The sequence below is a fragment of the Hemicordylus capensis genome, chromosome 1 (assembly GCF_027244095.1).
Source record: "Hemicordylus capensis ecotype Gifberg chromosome 1, rHemCap1.1.pri, whole genome shotgun sequence".
In the NCBI taxonomy this organism is placed as follows: domain Eukaryota; kingdom Metazoa; phylum Chordata; class Lepidosauria; order Squamata; family Cordylidae; genus Hemicordylus; species Hemicordylus capensis.
In genome coordinates, this window is record NC_069657.1 from 230,622,498 (window position 1) to 230,642,083 (window position 19,586).

Below are 19,586 nucleotides of genomic sequence, written 5' to 3' on the forward strand. Positions count from 1 at the left end.
GTGATGCCTTGTTTATATCATCTTCATCATCATTATTTATACTCTGCCCCTCCAGTGCACTACTGTTTGGGGTGGCTCACAACAGTGAGATAGACACAAGTTACAATAAAAGTAATAAAATTAAATTAATCAAGAAAAGAAAAAAGAAGAAAAAAGTTGTCAGATTATAAACCACCCTCAGATAGATTAAACTTTGAATTTCCTTGTGCAGATCAAAGAAGTACTTGAAAGTCCTCATCTGTTAACTGTGATCAAAATAGAAGAAGCTGGAGATGAAATTGTGAGCAATGCCATTTCATTTGCCCTGTATAAAGGTGTGAATTATTTTGGTCATTATTGCATTGTTTGTTGCATTTTAAATGAATTTTATAAGCCGCCTTGAGCATTTGCAGGGGGGCAGATGTTAATATTAATTAATTAATTAATTAAACTCACTTTGTTAAAGTGGGGTATGAAAGAGCACTCTGGGAGTATTATCAAATTAGTAGGGCTAAGATCAAGATATAGTTTCTACAGTCTCATTTCTTCAAAAAGAATAGACTGTTTTTGTAAAGGCCAGCGAATAAAATTATTCCAACTTGGAACTGAAATTATTTCCAGTTAGCAGACAAGCTTGAAAAGAGCTTAGTAATGTATCTTGGGCAAATATTGTCTGACTCCTACTATTATGGAACCATGGAATAGATTTTCCACAGGATTTGAAGATCCATTTTTAAATTTGGTAGATCTGTCCATGCATTGAGTCTTTGTTGTTGGGGTTCAGCAGGAGCATACCATTTCCCTGAACTGAATCAACCACATAAATCTTAAGTAATGGATCAAATCATAGGTAATGGATCCCTAGTGGATCAAAGGAGGTAGGTGGATTGCAAATATTGCCATTCTTCCATAGGACAGAATTGTGCAAAAATAAATGTGGTAGTTTTGTATGAATTAGGGGTGTGTATGGAACCGGCTGCTCTGGTTCGGTTCGAGTCTGGACCGGACCCAAACCAGACTGGGCCAGTTCAGTCTGGCACTCCCTTGAACCTCCCCTGCTTCGGTTCGGTCCGGGGGGGTTCACAAACATTTTTTTAAATTAAAAAAAATATTTTTTACTTACCCCCTCCAGGGGACTTGTTGGAGGTGGTGGTGGGTCCATGGAGGTTCCCCCTCCACAAACTGGCCTCCCTTGATGCCCATACTGGCCGTCCAGCCAGCTCTTCGGCCTATTCAGGCCTTCCCCCTCCAACTCAGTGGCCATTTTGGAGGCTGTTGCGCCTGCACAATTGGCCTCTCCGTGATCCAGTCACCTCAATGGTGTAGTTTGCGATGATGTCATCCACCCTGATTCAAGATAGCAGACACATGAACATTTGAGACATAATTGTGTTAACTTGTGAACTGCCTAACCAATTTGAACCAAATTTGCTACAGGTGTAGGGACACATAGGGATGGCTCAGGGGATCATCATTTTTTTTAAAATTGCTTTTATTAGTATTACAAGTAGAAACAGATACGTTACATCTCTGAGACTCCAACAAGACCAAACAAGTTTGCATACAAAGTCTATCCTTCAAAACCAAAACGAAGAAAAAATACAGTAGTGTTAGTTGAATCTAAAGGGTCCTAAACTAGGCATCAGACATCAACAGCAATCAGTAAAGAATCTTGAACTCCACTACGGGAAATTAGAAAAGAAAAAGTCTGTCCCAACGTGATTGATCATCCCACTAACAAACGGTTTGAGAAGGAGAGAGCCAACCCAACTATGATATATAAAGTAGATATGATACAATTATTTCGAACTCAGGGCAAAGCATTTCCAGTACTCTGTGGTTTGAACATCACAGATGCAAAAAATGATATTGGGTATTATAGATAAGATTCTGTATTCTATAGGGAGGGGAATATAAGTCCCCTTGCTCTAATTTTGTCCTACTTCTGAATTAAGACCTTTATAAGTAATCATAAGAAACAAATTTATTAAAACTTTCAGTAAGTAGGATAACTATGTCTTGTAACGTATATATTTAATAAAGTATGTTTTGTAGTATGTTATTCTCCAATACTCAACAAGGGCAAATCATGGATCTTCTAGCCTTTTCCATCCCATCAGCATTAAATGATATATATATTAACTTATATGTTAAGCTGGTGGGCTGAGACAATCTAGAATGATCACAGGTCATCCAAGAGTCTGGCCAAACTGAAAATGAATTCAAAGAATTTTAAATGCCTTGTTATATCTAACCTAATAACCAGTTTACACAGCAGCAGACTTCACCAGCAAGGTGCTAAACAGTTCTCTTCCAAATGAATTTCAATGTTATGGATAACAAATACAGGAATCTAAATAAAGATAAATCCTACGTAAGAGCTCAAAAACAAGTGTGTAATTTTAGGTGTACTTCAAATATGTCTCAAATATATCCTAATATACATTATTAAGTTCACTTCAGTACCATTTATAATATTGTAATAATCCATACAATAAAGGAAAGATCTCTCAGGCAAGACATATGTTAGTTCTATATGTCACTGTGTTCAAATCACACCCTAGGTTGCTTCAATCCCTTCATACTAGCGCTCTCCTCCAAAAATCATTTGGCTACCTCCTAAAAAATCCATGGGAGATTCAAACAGCTACACAGAGAAGGCTTGTTAATGTCTGTAGGCTCGACTAAAAACCTAATCATCAGAGGGAGTAGAGTTTAGAACTCTCACAGAACATTCCCCCTAAATTCAGTTAATTATTGGGCAACTATATATGCAAAATGGTTTCAACCCAGATTATCCAATGGAGAGGAAAATAGGAGTTAAAAAACGCTAATTCTGGCATACCAGGAGTAATATGTGTGTTATAAATACAAAGCCACAAATCCACCAGCCCATGAAATTCAATCACAAACTGGAATACAAAAACCATAATAAAATAATGAACAAAGATCAGCTAAACCTTTAGTAGTCCCACTCCTCTGTAATGAAAACCAAATAAACATACCAGAGAGATAAATGGAGGGGACAAAATTCAGCCTTGACTGATCTTTGTAACCTACAACTGGGAGCAAAAAAATGGCAATACATTATCCCCTGTATACATGTATCTGATCCGTCACAATTTGCTTCCAATTGTTTGCTTTCAGCTAAACTTCTCAAAGTGTTATTATTAAGTATAATAATAATAATTCAGATATTCATAACAAGCAATAAAAACCCATGGGAAGAGAGGAAGGAATAATAAACTGAAACTAATAGAAGAAACAGAGTACCCTTCAGCTGCTTGTCATTCTTATCCCTTTAAAACTACCCTGTGGTAAGGATGTCCTGTGGTAAGGAAATGTCCTGTGGTAAGGAAAAACCAATAATCCTGTTCCATATATTTGGATATTTTTGCATTGTTGCGACACTTGGTTTCTAAAAATTAAGTTTGCAAGGATATGCTCAATTCATCCATAAATCCCCCTTTCTTAATACATTATGTCCCTGAAAAAGAAAAAACAGGAAGATATATGTGACAATTCCTTAGGTCTATTAGACAATCGGGTTCCCACAATGCAACTGAAATCCTGATTAGCTTGTTACCCATATTGGACCTAATTTAGAACTCCCTAAATTATTGTTTAAAATATAAAGGACAGTTAACAAAGGGAATGCTTTGAGGGGCTTGGTATTTTCCAGGTTACAGCTACAAATGTAACCCAAAATAATCACATATAATTCAGTTTCAATCATGCTGATACATGTTAACTCCTTAGGTTAAGACTTTAAGTGCTGAGGTTATTTCAATATTAAAGCCCTAAATATTGTTTGGTAGGAAAAGGAAAGTGGGGGGAAGAGGAAAACCAATACAGAAATACATTGAAGAAAGTGCATTGAACACAGGGAATACATTGGCAAGCCAATTAATGAGGTACAATATATGCTCAAATAATACTCAAAGTTAAATCCTTTAGATAAAATAAACCTTGAATTAATCACATATCTTGAAAAGTCAAAGAGAAATGCATCAAAGAAAAAAGTGGGAGTCAACATTTAAAATCTTTGAGGCTTTGAGAATCTACCCGCTCACCCAACAAAGGGTTAACATGAAATCTTGGAAACTGTATCCAGAGATATTTTCTCATACAGGAGAGACCAAACAGTGCCAGGACTGTAACCTTGAAATACCTAAGAAAGAGCTTCTGCGCAAAGAAATCTCTCCAATTGAAATCCTTCCGCATAAACCTCACCGCAGCTAAAAGCCAAATAGTACTGTTAATACACACACACTAAGTAAACAGCTGAAGCAAGTAAACTTTCAAATAAAATTACAACTTTCAGGTTTTTTCTGTTATAAATCTTCATCACTCCAGCTCAGCCAAGTAGGAGGTATGGAATTCTTCAAAGTAAAGTCACAGTCTCAGCAATTCCATCCCAACACTTTCGTTTCTCCAGTCAAAGCTTGGGTAGATAGTTAATGACGAAAGGGTGATTATTCAGCCATAAAACACTTTGTCAGCCGTGCAAACAGAAGGAACTGTAAATGGAACTTTTCAGAGCAGTCAAAGATGAATCCTCCCAGAAAGCAGGTAAACAGAGTTTGTCCAAGTAGGGCTTTGTAAGACAGACATGAACTGGTTAGATATGTGGCTCTGCAAAAATTGTAAGATGAAAAAAAACAAATCAAAAGAGAAAAAAAAAGCCATTCTATCCAAGCCTGTCGTCTTCTCCATTCCTCTTCATTGCAAATACTTATCTGCCGGAAAGTTCGAAGTGGGGGAGGGGGAGGTTCACGAAGAGATGAGGAGAAGAAAAACCCCTTAATAGACTCCAACAAATGCTGTGAGTAATTTAAAGTCCAAGAATAAAATAAGAAATAAGTAATTGCTGGAATATCAGACATTTCAAAAAATTCTTCAAGACAAAAACTGAAAGCTGTTAACATTGGAATACTGAGATCTCCAGCAAAGTAAAAATAGCAAAAAGTAAGCAAAAGCTTTCAGTAAAGAGAGATTTTTTTAAAAAGCAGCAACATCATAAATCCGCCAAACTCACGGCCGTGGACATCTCAGAGATTTATTAGTAAAGATAAGAAGAAAAGAACAGGTTGTCGGTAATTAGGCGGTGGAAGCCTCTCTTCATTCAGTCCGATGATTGCAGGAAGGTCTCTCCAGATGTTCATCCACGGTTTTCCAGACTTTTCAGGGTCTGAAGACCCCCTAGACTAACACCTCGAGGAGGAGGACAGAGCTCCGCACACATACTGACCTCCATCTGACCGATGGAAAGGTGATAAGACCAAATGATTGGTGAAAATCCTGACAGGTGGTTTAGTCAGTAATTTTCGTTCCTGACGCCATCTTGCTAAACCAGGATCATCATTTGTAATGCTGTCATCCACCCTGATTCAAGATGGCAGACATGTGAACGTTTGAGGTGCAAGTGGACCAAATTTGGTATAGTTGTAGGGACACTACATGGTTTGTCATCCACCCCAATTCAAGATGGTGGGTGCATGGATGTTTGAGGCACAAGTGGACTAACTTGTGAACTGCCTAACCAATTTGGACAAAATTTAGTCTAGTTGTAGGGGTAGTGAAAGGAAAGGAGGCAGATTAGTTCTTACTAGAACTTGTTAAACACTCAGATCAATAATTCCAAAACAACGTAATACCTTGTTGCCATGTTTCTCTGTTCTCACCACCCTCCATGGATGTCTGCAGGCTTTGGCAGTTGGGGTGGGGGGAATATGCACAAAGTATGTTGATAAAAAATCAAAACACTACAGGATGTATCTGTTAATCCTGCTTAGATGAGGACTGAGAGACCCAGGTTGGATTCATCATTCAGTCAGGTCACTGGGTGATCTTGGCCACTCACTATTTCTCAGCTTAATCTACCTCAAAGGATTGTTGTGAGGATAAGGGGGGGTAAACTTGGGATACTGCACATTTATTTATTTAACATTTATTTATTTATTTTTGTAATCCACCTAATGGCACAGCAGGAAATGACTTGCTTAGCAAGCATGAGATTGCTGGTTCAAATCCCTGCTGGCACCTATATCAGATAGCAGTGATACAGGAAGATGCTGAAAGGCATCATCTCATACTGCATGGGAGGAGGCAATGGTAAACTACTCCTGTATTCTACCAAAGACAACTACAGGGCTCTGTGGTTGCCAGGAGTTGACAGCGACTTGACAGCATGCTTTACCTTTATACCGCCCAAAACTGGCCGTCTCTGGGCGGTTTACAGTAAAACAATATAAATTACAACATAAAAAGGTTAAAATATTACAACAATTAAAAGTTTTGAAACAATGTTAAAAACTATTAAAACACTATTTAATTAAAAGTGTGGGTGAAAGTGGGTAAAGACTTTTTAAAAGTTGTCAGACATGGAGAGGCTCTTATTCAGCAGAGAGCTCATTCCAAACCCTCAGGGCAGCAATGGAGAAGGCCCGTCCATGAGTAGCCACCAGGTGAGCCGGTGGCAACCTCAGACAAACCTCTCCTGATGATCTGAATGGGTGGTGGGGTTCATGGCAAAGAAGACCCAGGGCCTAAGCTGTTTAGGGCTTTATATGTTATAACCAGCACCTTGTATTTTGCCTGGAAACTTATCAGCAGCCAATACAGGATTGATATGGTCTCTCCGAGATGACCCAGAGACCAACCTGGCTGCCACATTATGGACCAGCTGCAGTTTCCAGACAACATACAAAGGCAGCCCCACATAGAGCACATTGCAGTAGTCCAGTCTGGAGGTTACCAGCATATGTACCACTGTTCTGAGGTTGTTTATCTCAAGAAATGGATGCAGCTGGCATATCAGCCATAGCTGATAGAAAGCACTTCTGGCCACTGCCTCAACCTGGAACACCAGCTAGAGGCTTGGATCCAGATGCACCCCCAGACTGGGTTAGGCTGTTCATGTGAAGTGTTTGGATCCTCATGCACTCCCATGCAGCCTGACCCCATTACTAAACCTGACTGTTAGCAAGCACACTCTTAATCTAGCTGCCATACATCGTGTATCTCCTCAGGCTCCGTGAAGCCCGAGGAGACACAGAGATGGGCGATCAAGTGTAACAGTGTAATAGTAAATTGAATAGTAAAAATATAGTAAATAGTATATAGTAAATAGACACAGAGATGGAAGATCCCCCAATGCACCACACATGGTGTAATAGTAAAATGATAATAGTAAATTGAATATTAAAACTCTTCAAACTTCAGGGAACATAGAGGAAGGAACAGAGCACACAGACAAGAATGCTTGCAATAAAAATATGGCTCCCGAAGCAAGAAAGCAAAGCAATGATTGGCTGAGATGTTTAGTTACCACCCATCTCTGAAACCGCCTAACTGATTTGAACAAAATTTGCTACAGTTGTAGGGATACACAGGGTAGTTTGTATCCCATGTATAATGGTGTAGTTTGTAATGATGTCATCCATCCCTATTTAAGATGGTGGACACATGAACATTTGAGGCACAAATGGGCTAACTTGTAGATCGTCTAACGAATTTGAACCAAACTTGGTATAGTTGTAGTGAGTGACATATTGGGACACCTCAACAGCGTAATTTGTGATGATGTCATCCACTCCATTTCAAGATGGAGGTTGCGTAAATGTTTGTTCCTGAAGTGAGTTAACTTGTGAGAATGGTAATTCAAGATTATAGTGAAAAGAAAGTAGGCAGATTAGTTCTTACCAGAATAACTTGTTCCAAAGGAGGGTGACAACATAACCTTTTCTCAATCTGCAACAGATTGTTTAATGGGGAAATAAGAATAGGAAACAGCCATGGGATTCTTGCCACTAGTAATCCATAGACTTCCCTCTCTACTTGTAGCTTTCAGCACAAACGAACAAGATAAGGATAACTGGAACGGGCAACTAAAATTGCTTTTGGAGTGGAACCAACTGGATCTGGCGAGTGAAGAGATTTTTACCAATGATCGTCATTGGGAGGTAGGTGGAGCACCGCATGTTGCTGCTGCTTGACAAAAGTGACAGTCATGTGGAGGTCAAGACTGAAAGGGTCTTTGGATAAGTAGGATGGTTCCAAGTGCCCCGTTGTTACAAGAGAATGGAAATCAGAGAGGCTGCAATGTTGTTTGATGGCAAGAATGAATGTTGTACAGCTGCAATCAGTATGTGTTATTTTTGCCTTTTCTTCCAAGAAGGGCAGGAACAACATAATGAAAATGGTCATAATAAGTTGCAGGCAAGATATCTGGGGTACAGGGAGCTGCTGCCAGTTACTCCATTATGGATTGACAAAAAACAGGGGCTACTCTGTAATGCAGCATGTACAATGATGGTGCTATCTTAAAAATAAAAAAAGATTCCTCCTGAAAATAATTCCTCCATTCCAGTTATCCTCCTGGAGTATGTGTTTTCAGGAGCTCCATATGGAAATTAGCTTATGTAGGAAGATACTGTATACTGCATCAGACCATTGACTCAGTATGGGCTACACTGACTGGCATTTGGTTTCCAGGGTTTCAGACTGGGGCCTGTCTCATCCCTATCTGGAGATGGCAGGGATTGAATCTAGGACTTTCTGCATGCCAAGTGGTGCCACTGAGCTGTATGTAATATGAAGTTACTGTCTGATCTTTCAGTAAGCATTGAGGCTATTCTCACGAGCAGGCGAAACCAGGCTTAGGGAGGCTAGTACTCCTGGTCGTGTACTGCAACGGGAGCCACACAGCTCCTGGCAGCAAGCCTCTCAAAATGCCCCCCTTAAATGAGGCTAGTGGAGGGAGTGTTCCGCTAACCCCATTTATTGGATCATGTGTTGCTGCGCTGTGGTGACTCATGAGGACACCCCTGACCAGGAGGGTACAACAAACCTCCTGATGTCAGGGGATTCCCCAGAATGCCCCACACACTCATTTGGGGCATTCTGGTACTTCCGGGGCCAGGAGGCCCCAGGCCCCCCACCCCAACCGGCTCCATGACGGAGCCAGCAATTGTGTGGGTGGTTGATCCAGCTGCCCAGGGTGAGCTGACTGCTTGTGTGCGGGGAAAGCGGACTCTCCCCACAAACCCCATCATGGCTCACCACACTGCTCATGTGGAGAGTCTTATTTTCTATTAAATTGAGGCTTATATAAGCATGTGACTATAAAAATGAGTGTTATACAGGGGCAAAGAGACATTTGCAGGAATAGGAATAAGAGGGCAAAGAGGGGCTCCTCTATGAAATGGAGGCTTAAAAGCTACTATAAATATGAGCAGGAGTGTAGTATGGTTGGAGTGGGCCTGGGGACAAGATTTTAAAATGAGCCCCTCATTGCAAATTAGCAAAGGACACTTTCAACCTTGCAGTGTGAGCCTATGTATGTTTTCTCAGAATTCCTAAGAAATTCTGTAAAGTTTGCTTCCAGGAAGTTTTTCACATGGGGCTTTTAAAGCCCTTTAACACACATCTCCTCTGGAATGGAGGTGCTGCATTCACATATTGGTCAGATTTACCCTGAAGTCTCTGCACGTTATCAGGGAACAGTTCACACACAATTCAGGGGTTTTTTTTTACTGCTCGTTAGAGTGTGGCTGGATTTATATCCAGGGTTAAAAAAAAATCCACTATTTTGCATTGGGTTTTTTGGGACAACTTTGATTTCGCAGTAAAGCCTGCTGTGTGTAAAAGTCCCAGATAAGTGTGTGGAGAATTGCAGCCTCTGGCAGCAAATCTAACCACATTTAGCTGGAAGTACATTTCATTGAAACCTAAAGGACTTACTCACAAGGAAAGCATGTCTACTTAAAAATAAATTCAATTGCATTCAACTGTCTAAGATTCTCAGGGATGTAAATCAAACCAAACTAATTTATGCTCCCAGCATATTTCGCTCCCTATAGGAGCAAAAATCCAGAGACTTCTCAGTCTGCCCTACCTTCCCCCCCACTTTATCAAAGCAGCCCTATGGTAAGCTGATATCCGTCGGGGGGGCAGTAACCACAAAAAGGAATTAACATTCTATCTCCATTATGGGCAAAGGCTCGGCCGGCCGGCTGGCCTAGGCAGAGTGTCTGCAAAGAGCTGTGGTGGGCAAAGGCAGCCAGCGCTGGCCAATCTGCCTGCCTCCTTGCTTCCTTCCTTGCTTGCTGCCTAGGGAGCTTCAGGCTTCAGTGAGGCCTACACAGAGGCCTCTCTGGATGCGCCACCCAGCCGCCAATCAGCTGAGAGTTGGAGAGAGAAGGAGCTCTAGCAGCTTGCAGGCTGCTTAGATTGCCAAGCAAGCAGGAAAGAGGGTGAATAGGGCATGGGAGACTGGCTGAGGGGCCTTGGGGGGCCCCAGACCCTGTGGGCCTGGGAACAATTGTTCCCCCTTGTCCTATAGACCCTACGCCCCTGAACATTAGTCACATGTAGAGGGGCAAAGTGGGTAGGGCAGAAAGTATTTTGTTTTCAAGCTAGGTAATTTGCTCTTTCTTGTTCTAGTCTGCTGACCTTCAGGATGTCATGTTTACAGCCCTGGTGAAGGACAGGCCAAAATTTGTTCGCCTCTTTCTGGAAAATGGCTTGAATCTGAGGAAGTTTCTTACTAATGAAGTTCTAACTGAGCTCTATACCAACAACTTCAGCAGTCTGGTATTTAAGAATCTACAAATTGCGAAGAACTCATACAATGATGCTCTCCTTACATTTGTGTGGAAGATGGTAGAGGATTTCAGAAGAGGCATCAAAAAAGAGGACAAAAATATCAAGGATGAGATTGAGATACAGCTTTTGGTATGTAAAGCACAAGATAATATAGGCTGGGTATAGAGGTAATATTTAATCTGTCACTGTCTATAAATCACTGTCTAGAAAAGGGAGTTTTCCAGTCAGTGATTAGAGCAGCTTGAGTGTGGTCACAGTTAGGGAGCGGTAAGATGACCAACGGCCGTTCTTGGGTTTTCCCCCCATGATGATTAGCACTTTAATGTGTGAAATAAGTATTAAAACAAGATTAAGACATTAAAACAATTTTAAAAATTTAAAATACTGTTAAATTCTAGAAGTCTAATTAAAAGCCTGGATGAACAAATGTATCTTAACTGCCTTCTTAAAAGTTGTAAGAGATGCGGAGGCTGCAGTGGCTGCAGAGGGGGGGGATTGAAGGGGGAGTTCACCCTTTTGCCCTCTAAAAAATGCCACGGTGTGGTGGTGGGATGGGGTGTGGTGTGGTGGCGTGGAGAGACAGGAATGTTCCCCCTTAAACATTTTGAAACACTGCTGTGCGGCGGGATGGGGGCAATGAGTTCCCTCCAGTTCCCCTCCTGTTTTGAGTGATGGTATGGGCCTCTCTTCAGTACAGCCTGTTTTGAGCCTTCCTCTGTACATGCAAGCAGTTGTTCCTCTCACTGTACAAGCAGAGAAGCTTGTACAATCACTTGTCACTTGGAGGAGAGAAGCTGGAAGGAGCTTGCCGTCCCCCATATCAGCTTGCAGAGGCATCTTCAAAGATAAAATGGGGAACGTTCCCCTCCTCTGTCCCTCCTCACCCTTCCCGCTGCTGCCTCACCCCAAATCAGTATCTGTATCGTCTGCCGTGAAGAGAGATGCAAAGAACTCATTTACCATATCATCCTCTATAATAAAGTCCCTGGGTGTGCGCCTGTGTCCTCCGGTGTCTGCGCCTGTGTCTCCCTTGGCTGTTCTGGGCATGCGCAGAGCGCATGCCCAGAACGGCCGTGGGAGAAATGGCCGCAGGCACCAGGCAGCCATGTTGGGAGCGTTGGGAGCGGCAGTGAAGCAGCAGCAGGAGGTGGCAGTGACTGGGGCCAATGCTGGCCGCGGCGGGGCAACAGGGCCTGATGGCGGCGGCGGCGGCCACGGCGGGGCAACGGAGGGGCGATGGCGGCAGCGACTGAGGCCCATGGTGGCTGCGGCCACGGCGGGGCAATGGGTGGTGGCTGTGGGGCCAGCACGGCAGCGGACGGGCAGCCCGCAGTGGGCCCCGATACCGGGGCAAAAGGTGGGAATGGGGGGAGCGGTGGCTGTCCTACAGCTGGCCGCAACAACTGACAAGCGGCGGCGGCCATGGCAGGCCACATGGCATGGCGGGCCCGCCAGCAGAACAGGCCGTGGAGGCCAGGAGGAGCCAGTGGGACACTGGGGTGCAATGGAACCGGGCGGTGGAACTTAACTGTTTGCCGCCCGGGAGGAGGAGCGGCAGGCCGGTAAGAAGAAAATTTAAAAATGCAGGGGGAGGGCAAGGAGAGGGGGCAGGGGGAGGGGGGAGGGGGGAGGGCAAGAGGGAGTGGGTCAGGGGGGAGCGGGAGGGCAAGAGGGAGTGGGGCAGGGGGGAAGGGGGGAAGGGCAAGGGCAAGAGGGAGTGGGGTGGGGGAGGGCAAAAGGGAGTGGGGCTGGGGGGAGGGGAGGGCAAAAGGGAGTGGGGCAGAAGGGAGGGACAAGAGAGAGTGGGGCAGGAGGGAGGGGGAAGGGCAGGAGGGAGTGGGGCAGGGAGTTGTTGCGGATGTTGCTTCCCTTTGTTGCAGCCGCGGAAGGGGGAATGATGGTGGTGGGGCCCAGAGCGCACAACTCTGCTGGGCGGGGGGAGAGGGCAAGAGGGAGTGTGGCAGGGGGAGGGGAAGGTGGGAGAGGAGAGGGCAAGAGGGAGTGGGGCAAGAGGGAGTGGGGTGGGGGAAAGGGCAAGAGGGAGTGGGGCAGGAGGAGGGGAAAGGGTGAGAGGGGGAGGGGGAGGGGGAAGGGCAAGAGGGAGTGGGGCAGGGGGAAGGGGAAGGGAAGGGCAAGAGGGAGTGGGGAGGGCAGAAGGGACTGGGGCAGGAGGCTGACAGGAAGGGGAGGGTGAGAGAGAGGGGAGGGGGAGGGAGGGCAAGAGCATAGAGTGGGAGGGAGGGGAAGAGAGGCAAGAGTGTGGGGCAGAAGGGAGGGAGGGAGAGTGGGGCAGTACTCCCAGAAAAGGGCCCCCACTCTCAGCCAGAGGAGGCGGTGGGCCCGCCCGGGTGGAGGAGGACGCAGTGCGGCCGAGGCGGAGATAGCTCGCCCCAAAGGTCTACTAGCGCCCGTTATTTTAATGGGCTTAAAAATACTAGTCCTTTATCATTCCTTTCACTCCCTCATCATCAGGAGGCGGTTGGAAGGACCAACCACCTCCTTCCAGGTTTCCTGCTTCTGATGTATTTAAAGAAGTTTTTGTTATTTCCCCTGATGCTTTTAGCTAAATTTTCCTCAAATTCTCTTTTTGCTTTTCTTATTGTCTCCTTGCGTTTCTTTTGCTAGAGTTTGTGTTTATTTCTGTTCTCTTCAGTTGGGCAGCCCAAAAATTTCCAATTTCCAAAAATTTCCAATTTCTGAAGGAAATCTTCTCCCCTTTTAGAGCTTCTTTGATTTTACTTGTTAGCCATACTGACATCTTCGTGTACTTGGTGGTACCGTTCTTCCTCTTTGTTATACATTCTAACTGGGCTTCTATTATTGTGGTTTTAAATAAACTCCATGCATTCTGGAGCTAAGTGACTCTCCTGATTTTCCCTTTCAGTTTTCTTTTTACCAAACTCCTCATTTTAGAGAAGTTTCCACTTCTGAAGTTCAGAGTGTCTGTGTTAGACTTCCTTGGTGATCCTCTCCATTCAAATTCATATATGATGAATTTGATCACACTATAGTCACCATTCAAGGTTCCACAACAATGATATCACGCACCAGGTCCTGGATGCCACTCAGGATTAAGTCCAAGGTCACCTTCTCTCTGATTGGTTCCATGACCAACTGTTCTAGGGCTCATGTTTCTGTGTATCTAGAAATTTGGCCTCTGTCATTACCTCTGTCATGTGAATTTACCCAGTCTATGTGTGGTTAATTGAAGTTACGCATTATTATGGCTCTGTCTCTCTTTGATGCCTCCCTGATTTCCTTCTGCAACTCCCAGTCACTGTCAGTGTTTTGATATGGATGGCGATATCATGTAGTAAAACATTTACTTCCAGGCCTTGTGTTGCCAGCCACAGAGTTTCTGTGGAGGACTCCGGTCTTCCTAGGTTTTCTAGCTTGTTAGATTCTATCCATTCTTTAACATGCAGTGCTACTCCACCCACAATCCGCCCCTCCCTGTCCTTTCTATAGAATTTTTATCCAGGAATAATAGTGTCCCACTGGTTCCCACTTCCCACTGTTCCACCATGTTTCTGTGATGCCCACTGTATCTATGTTTTCATTAGCAACCAAGCACTCCAGCACATCTTAGCTTGGAGGCTTCTGGTGCTGGCATATAAACAACTATACAACAGTAATGTAGTTGCAAATTCAGAAGTGCAGGTGCTCTCCATGACAGCCCCCAGCCACCCCAACAGCCAGAGACACCAAGAAGTACTGGTGCACTGTCCCTGTATGCTGAATCTCTTACCTGGTGTGTGCTATCTTTCTTTTGGCCATTTGATCTCCTTGCTCAGCTAGCACATCCTTCTGTGCTAGCTCTTTACCTTGTTCTATTCTGTCCCTTTCTGTTTTATCTCAAACATTTATACCCTCACACCTTAAAGGATGGCATTTGCCAAATTGGATACTGCCAAGCTCCTGTCAGCTATCCCAGCTCTTGTCAGATATCAGGTTTCATTTTAAAAGCTGCCCTGCAATCTTTCTGATTTTAAGCACAAGTAGTCTGGTTTCATCTTGGGCCAAATGGAGCCCATCCCTTCTGTACATGCTTTTCTTGACCCAAAAATGTATCCCAGTGCCTAACAAATCTAAACCTCTCCTCTGAGCTGACTCCTCCCCAGCACTGCCTAACAATCTATCTAGATGCCATGTGATGCTTTTGCAACCTTTGCACCATGCAGGCAAGTCATTGTGTGGTCTACACACAGGTCACAGACCTATCTCTCTATACCCCTAATGATTGAATTGCCCACTGCTAGAAGGCCCCCACCCCCTGGAGGAGTATTCCCTGTGCAAGAGTATATGAGCTCATCATCCACAAAAGAGGGCCCTTCTAAAGGAGCATTTCCTTCTTTCTTGGAATGATTTCCTTCTTCCCAGAGATCTTCATTCTCCATGACAGCAAAGGAGCCATCAGCCTGGGAGTGGGATGCCTCTATCACATCTCTGAAGGTCCCATCCATTCCATGTACCTCTCTGATTAGCCACCTTGGCTTCGAAAGAATGAACTTGTTCCTTGAGAGCCAGGAGCTCCTTGTACCAAGCACAACTCATAACTTCTGCCCATCGAGCAGATAGTCACACATGCAACACTCTGTACAATATACTGGGAAGCGCCCCCTCTCCTGCTGGCTTTCTACCTTCATGACTGGTTTTATTGGCTGTTTAGGGTATTTGGAGATTTTTTTATTTGAAAGTTAGATCTTAGCTGAAGTTTTCAGATAATTAAACAGCTTAAAAGTTCTTTTCTGAGAACATAAGAGAGAGTAGCATTTACCTTCTTTCCCCACTGAACTCCTAATTCCTGTTTGCTAATCTCCATTGCTGCCTTCTCTTACGTAGCAGTTTGAATAGCTTCAAACTGAGGCAAAAAACCTCAAAAGGAATGTGCCCACCAAGTGTGACTCACCTCAGCCCTAGCTGGCTACTCCCGCTATCTCTCTCCAGGTAAAAGAGAAACTAAAACTGAAAGCTATTGGGAGGGTTATACCTTTTCCTGATGATGTTGACATGTTATCAGCATACTGATAACACCCAGTACCAAGTCCCTTGATGATCTTTCTCATCAGATTCATGTGGCTGTTAAAAAGCATTGGTGACAGTATGGAGCATTGTGGGACTCATACTGAAGCTCTTGTTTTGAAGAGCAACAGTCTCCAAGTGATGCCATCTAGAATCTGCTTGAGAGGTAGGACAGAACCACTGCAAAGAACTGCCTCCCACTCTCAACCTCCTCAGACGCTGCAGAAAGATACCATGATGGATGGTAATGAAAGCCGGTGAGAGATCACACTCCCTCTGTCAATTCTCAATAGGAGATCATCCACCAGGTGGGCCAAGGCAGTCTCCAACCCATAGCCCTTTAAAAAGTAGTACTTTTAAGCTGCCATGAAAATGGCAGTGTGGAATATTGTGGGAGTATGTGTGGAAAAATTAAGCACAAGCTGCAGCTTGAGGACTGAAGTGCGGGAGTGCAGTCTCCACCTCTGGCATGCCTCCACTTCCTCACCTGGGCACACCTCTGCACTCCTCTTTCCTGTAGCACATACTTCACTTCGGGTAGCTGGGTTTTTTCTCCATTCTTGCCTGTATTTCTATATCTATTTATGTATGAATATGAATGTGAATATTGGCACACATTCACCCTTTTACTTGCCCAGGAAAGCCTCCTGAAGATGTAAAGCTCATTCTGGGGGATTTTATTGTGCTTCAGCCCACCCCCCTTTGTTAGTTACCTTTGGGCTGCCTGAATGTCTAACCACAGCAGAAACTCCAGCAGATGCTATCCAGTGGTGCATTGCTAAAAGTGTGCAAATACTCAAAGGAACTGAAAATAATAAAAAGAGAACAGTTTTTGTTGTCATTTTTGAAGTCCCAATAGCTGTAACATCTCTGGCTGTTTTGGCAGCGGTGCTTGGATTGGGGCTTACTTTAGTTTGTTTCCCCCTTTATTTTTCAAATGGAGTATTTGCACCAATGCATCTTTGCCCAAGCCCACAAACCCACTTGCTCAATCTTGCTCAAGATTTCTGAGGTGTTTTCTTGGGGTGCAACGGGGGGGGATTTGCTTTGGTAGGTTAGCATTCAATGTGATTCAGGACATTGGAAAGAGGCTGCATGTGTTGAGGGATTGTGATGCTCTATGTATGCCCTACAGGGGTTCAGATCCTCCCCTAAGCATCTGAGGACACCCCCCCACTCATTTTACTGAACCCCCGCTGCCAAACCTAATATCAATCCCCAAGAGTGTCTCTCCTACACACACACACACACACACACACACACACACACACATATACACACACACATACACACACACACAAATTGAGTTGCTAAAATGTGGTCACAGCTGCCATTAGAGGCCATCAGAGGCTTTTGATGAGGCTGTGGAAAATGGAAGGTGAGCCAGGGAAGAGGAAGGTGGGGAGAAGGGAGGGAAATGAAACCCACAGTTTTTTCAATATGAAAACCTCCAGTGTGGCTGAAACCAAAGTGGGTGAAGCAGAACAAGAGGCAATCCATGTGGACAGCCCGTAGTGACTCTGGTTTACATTTATCACACTTTCTCCCAGAGCCCTGCCAGATGGCGATTTTACGTTGGAAGGGCAGGTGTGGGCATATTGTCCAGATTTACATCAAAGTCCCTGCAGGCTATCAGGGTGCACTCCATTCATGATTCGGGTTTTTCATTGTGCATTGGAGCTTAGCTCAATTTATGTGCGGGGTTTAAAATTCCACTTTTTGCATTGGGTTTTTGGGCAAATTCAAAATATCCTATATGCCCTGTAATTCACAGTATTCCACCCTCTTAATCATGCAGTAAAGCCTGCTTTTTGGCAAAGGCCCCAAAAGCTCCCTGTTTGGAAAACCGCAATTAACTTAGTTAATTAGTTCTGAGTTAATTCTGTAACTTTGGCTTTATTCTTACTTAATGTACTTTCAGGATGTATCTCTTATTACAAGGCACCCCTTGCAGGCTCTCTTCATTTGGGCAGTTCTTCAGAATAAAAAGGAACTATCCAAAGTGATTTGGGAACAGGTATGTCACACTTTCAGCATGGCTGAAATTTTTTCCTGTTAAACTTGCAAGTAGGGATGTGCGAACTGGTTCGAACTCAAACTGGTTTGAATTTGAAACAGGGTGGTTCGATGGTTCGTATTCAAACTGAACCAGCCATCAGATTCAAGCTGCAGGTTCGAATTCGAACCAAACTGGGGGTGGTTTGATTTGAACTGGTTCAAAACTGCAGAAGTGGGTGGGATGGTAGCTGGCACCCATGGGTACCTGCCACCCAAACCCCAAAGCAATTGGACGTTCATACAATTTTTAAATGAATTTTTGAAATTTATTTTTATTTTTTTTTCTCATAGAGTATAATGGGACTCGAACCATCCCATTATTCCCTATTGTGGAGCACCAAGGGGTGCCAACAACCACCCAAACCCTGAAGCATTTGGACACCCCTATGATTTTTTATGAATATTTGAAATATTTTAATTATTTTTCTTATAGGGTATAATGGGACACAAAACCAGCCCATATCCCCTATTGTGGAGCACCTAGGGGCACAAATGTGGGGTGGGTGGTAGGCACCCAGGGGTGCCTACCACCCGCAAAACCCCAAAGCAATCAGACACTCCTTTGATTATTGATGAATTTAAAAAGTATTTTTGAATTTCTCATAGAGAATAATGAGGATTGCAGCAAATTTATAGCTTCAAGTCGGGGGGAAAGGGGTGTCCTAGAGTGGAGTGTGGTGGGTGGTAGTGCCCAAGGGGGGCAAGGAAGCTATCAGAATTATTTGAAAGGAATTGGGCAAACAGCTGGTTTTTAAGTTATTTTCGTAGTTTATGTGTCTTTAAGGTTAGCAATGAGAGTGGATTCATGGTTTGTCATTACAATCTTATAGAATCTACACTCAGAACACTTCAGAAACAACAAAATCCACTATGCCATGGGTTGCTAACCCATGGGTGGTTAACACCTTCGCTCAGGGACAACACAGCACCCCCCCCAAGTGCAGTTATGGGGCTGCTGAAACCTCCATTCTTCCTTATGGAGAAAAACCTTAAAGCCACTTCTGGGGTGCTGGGGTGGCCCAGAATAGGTTGTGGTTAGTGCACAGAGTGTGCTAACCACCCCCATGGGTTGCTAACCCATGGGGTACTGGGTTTTGTTGTTTCTGAAGTGCTCTGAGTGTAGATTCTTTGGTAGCATATAAGGTTTTCAATGACAAACCATGAATCCACTCTCATTGCTACCCTTAAAGACACATAACTTCAAAAATCACTTTAAAATCAGCCCTATGCCCAATTCCTTTCAAATAATTCTGGTAGCTTCCTTGCCCCCCTTGGTCACTACCACCCACCACACTCTGCTCTAGGCCACCCCTTTGTCCCCGACATGAAGCTATGCATTTGCTGACACCTCCATGCTTCTTTATGGAGAAAAACCTTAAAGATGCGTAAACTTTAAAAATCTGTGCACTAACCACCACCCATTCTGGGCCACCCCAGCACCCCACAAGTGGCTTCAAGGCTTTTCTCCATAAGGAAGAATGGAGGTTTCAGCAGCCCCATAATTGCACTTGGGGGGGGTGATGGGTTGTCCCAGAGCGAGGGTGTCAACCACGCATAGATTAGCAACCCATGGCATAGTGGGTTTTGTTGTTTCTGAAGTGTTCTGAGTGTAGATTCTTTGGTAGCATATAAGATTTTAATGACAAACCATGAATCCACTCTCATTGCTAACCTTAAATACACATAAACTTTGAAAATCACTTAAAAGTCAGCCGTTTGCCCAATTCCTTTCAAATAATTCTGATAGCTTCCTTGCCCCCCTTGGGCACTACCACCCACCGCATTCTGCTCTAGGCCACCCCTTTGTCCCCGATGTGAAGCTATACATTTGCTGACACCTCCATGCTTCTTTATGGAGAAAGACCTTAAAGATGCGTAAACTTTAAAAATCACTTAAAAATCAGCCCTTCACCCAATTC

The 19,586-nt window shown here is 44.0% G+C and overlaps 1 protein-coding gene across 15 annotated transcripts in view; it reads left to right on the forward strand.

The window, feature by feature from the left end:
• The window catches only part of LOC128340317 (transient receptor potential cation channel subfamily M member 8-like), a 151,867-nt gene that overhangs the window by 62,747 nt on the left and 69,534 nt on the right, over window positions 1-19,586 (forward strand). For 9 of the 15 annotated variants that reach the window (XM_053285293.1, XM_053285296.1, XM_053285300.1 and 6 more), the window contains 4 exons: window positions 212-314; window positions 7,825-7,943; window positions 10,426-10,716; window positions 17,531-17,626. In XM_053285293.1, coding sequence (XP_053141268.1) covers window positions 212-314; window positions 7,825-7,943; window positions 10,426-10,716; window positions 17,531-17,626 — 609 coding nt within the window. Of the gene's footprint in view, window positions 1-211; window positions 315-7,824; window positions 7,944-8,475; window positions 8,566-10,425; window positions 10,717-15,656; window positions 15,867-17,530; window positions 17,627-19,586 lie in introns of those variants that run through there. The other 6 variants (XR_008313590.1, XM_053285302.1, XM_053285299.1 and 3 more) reach the window with 6 other exon arrangements.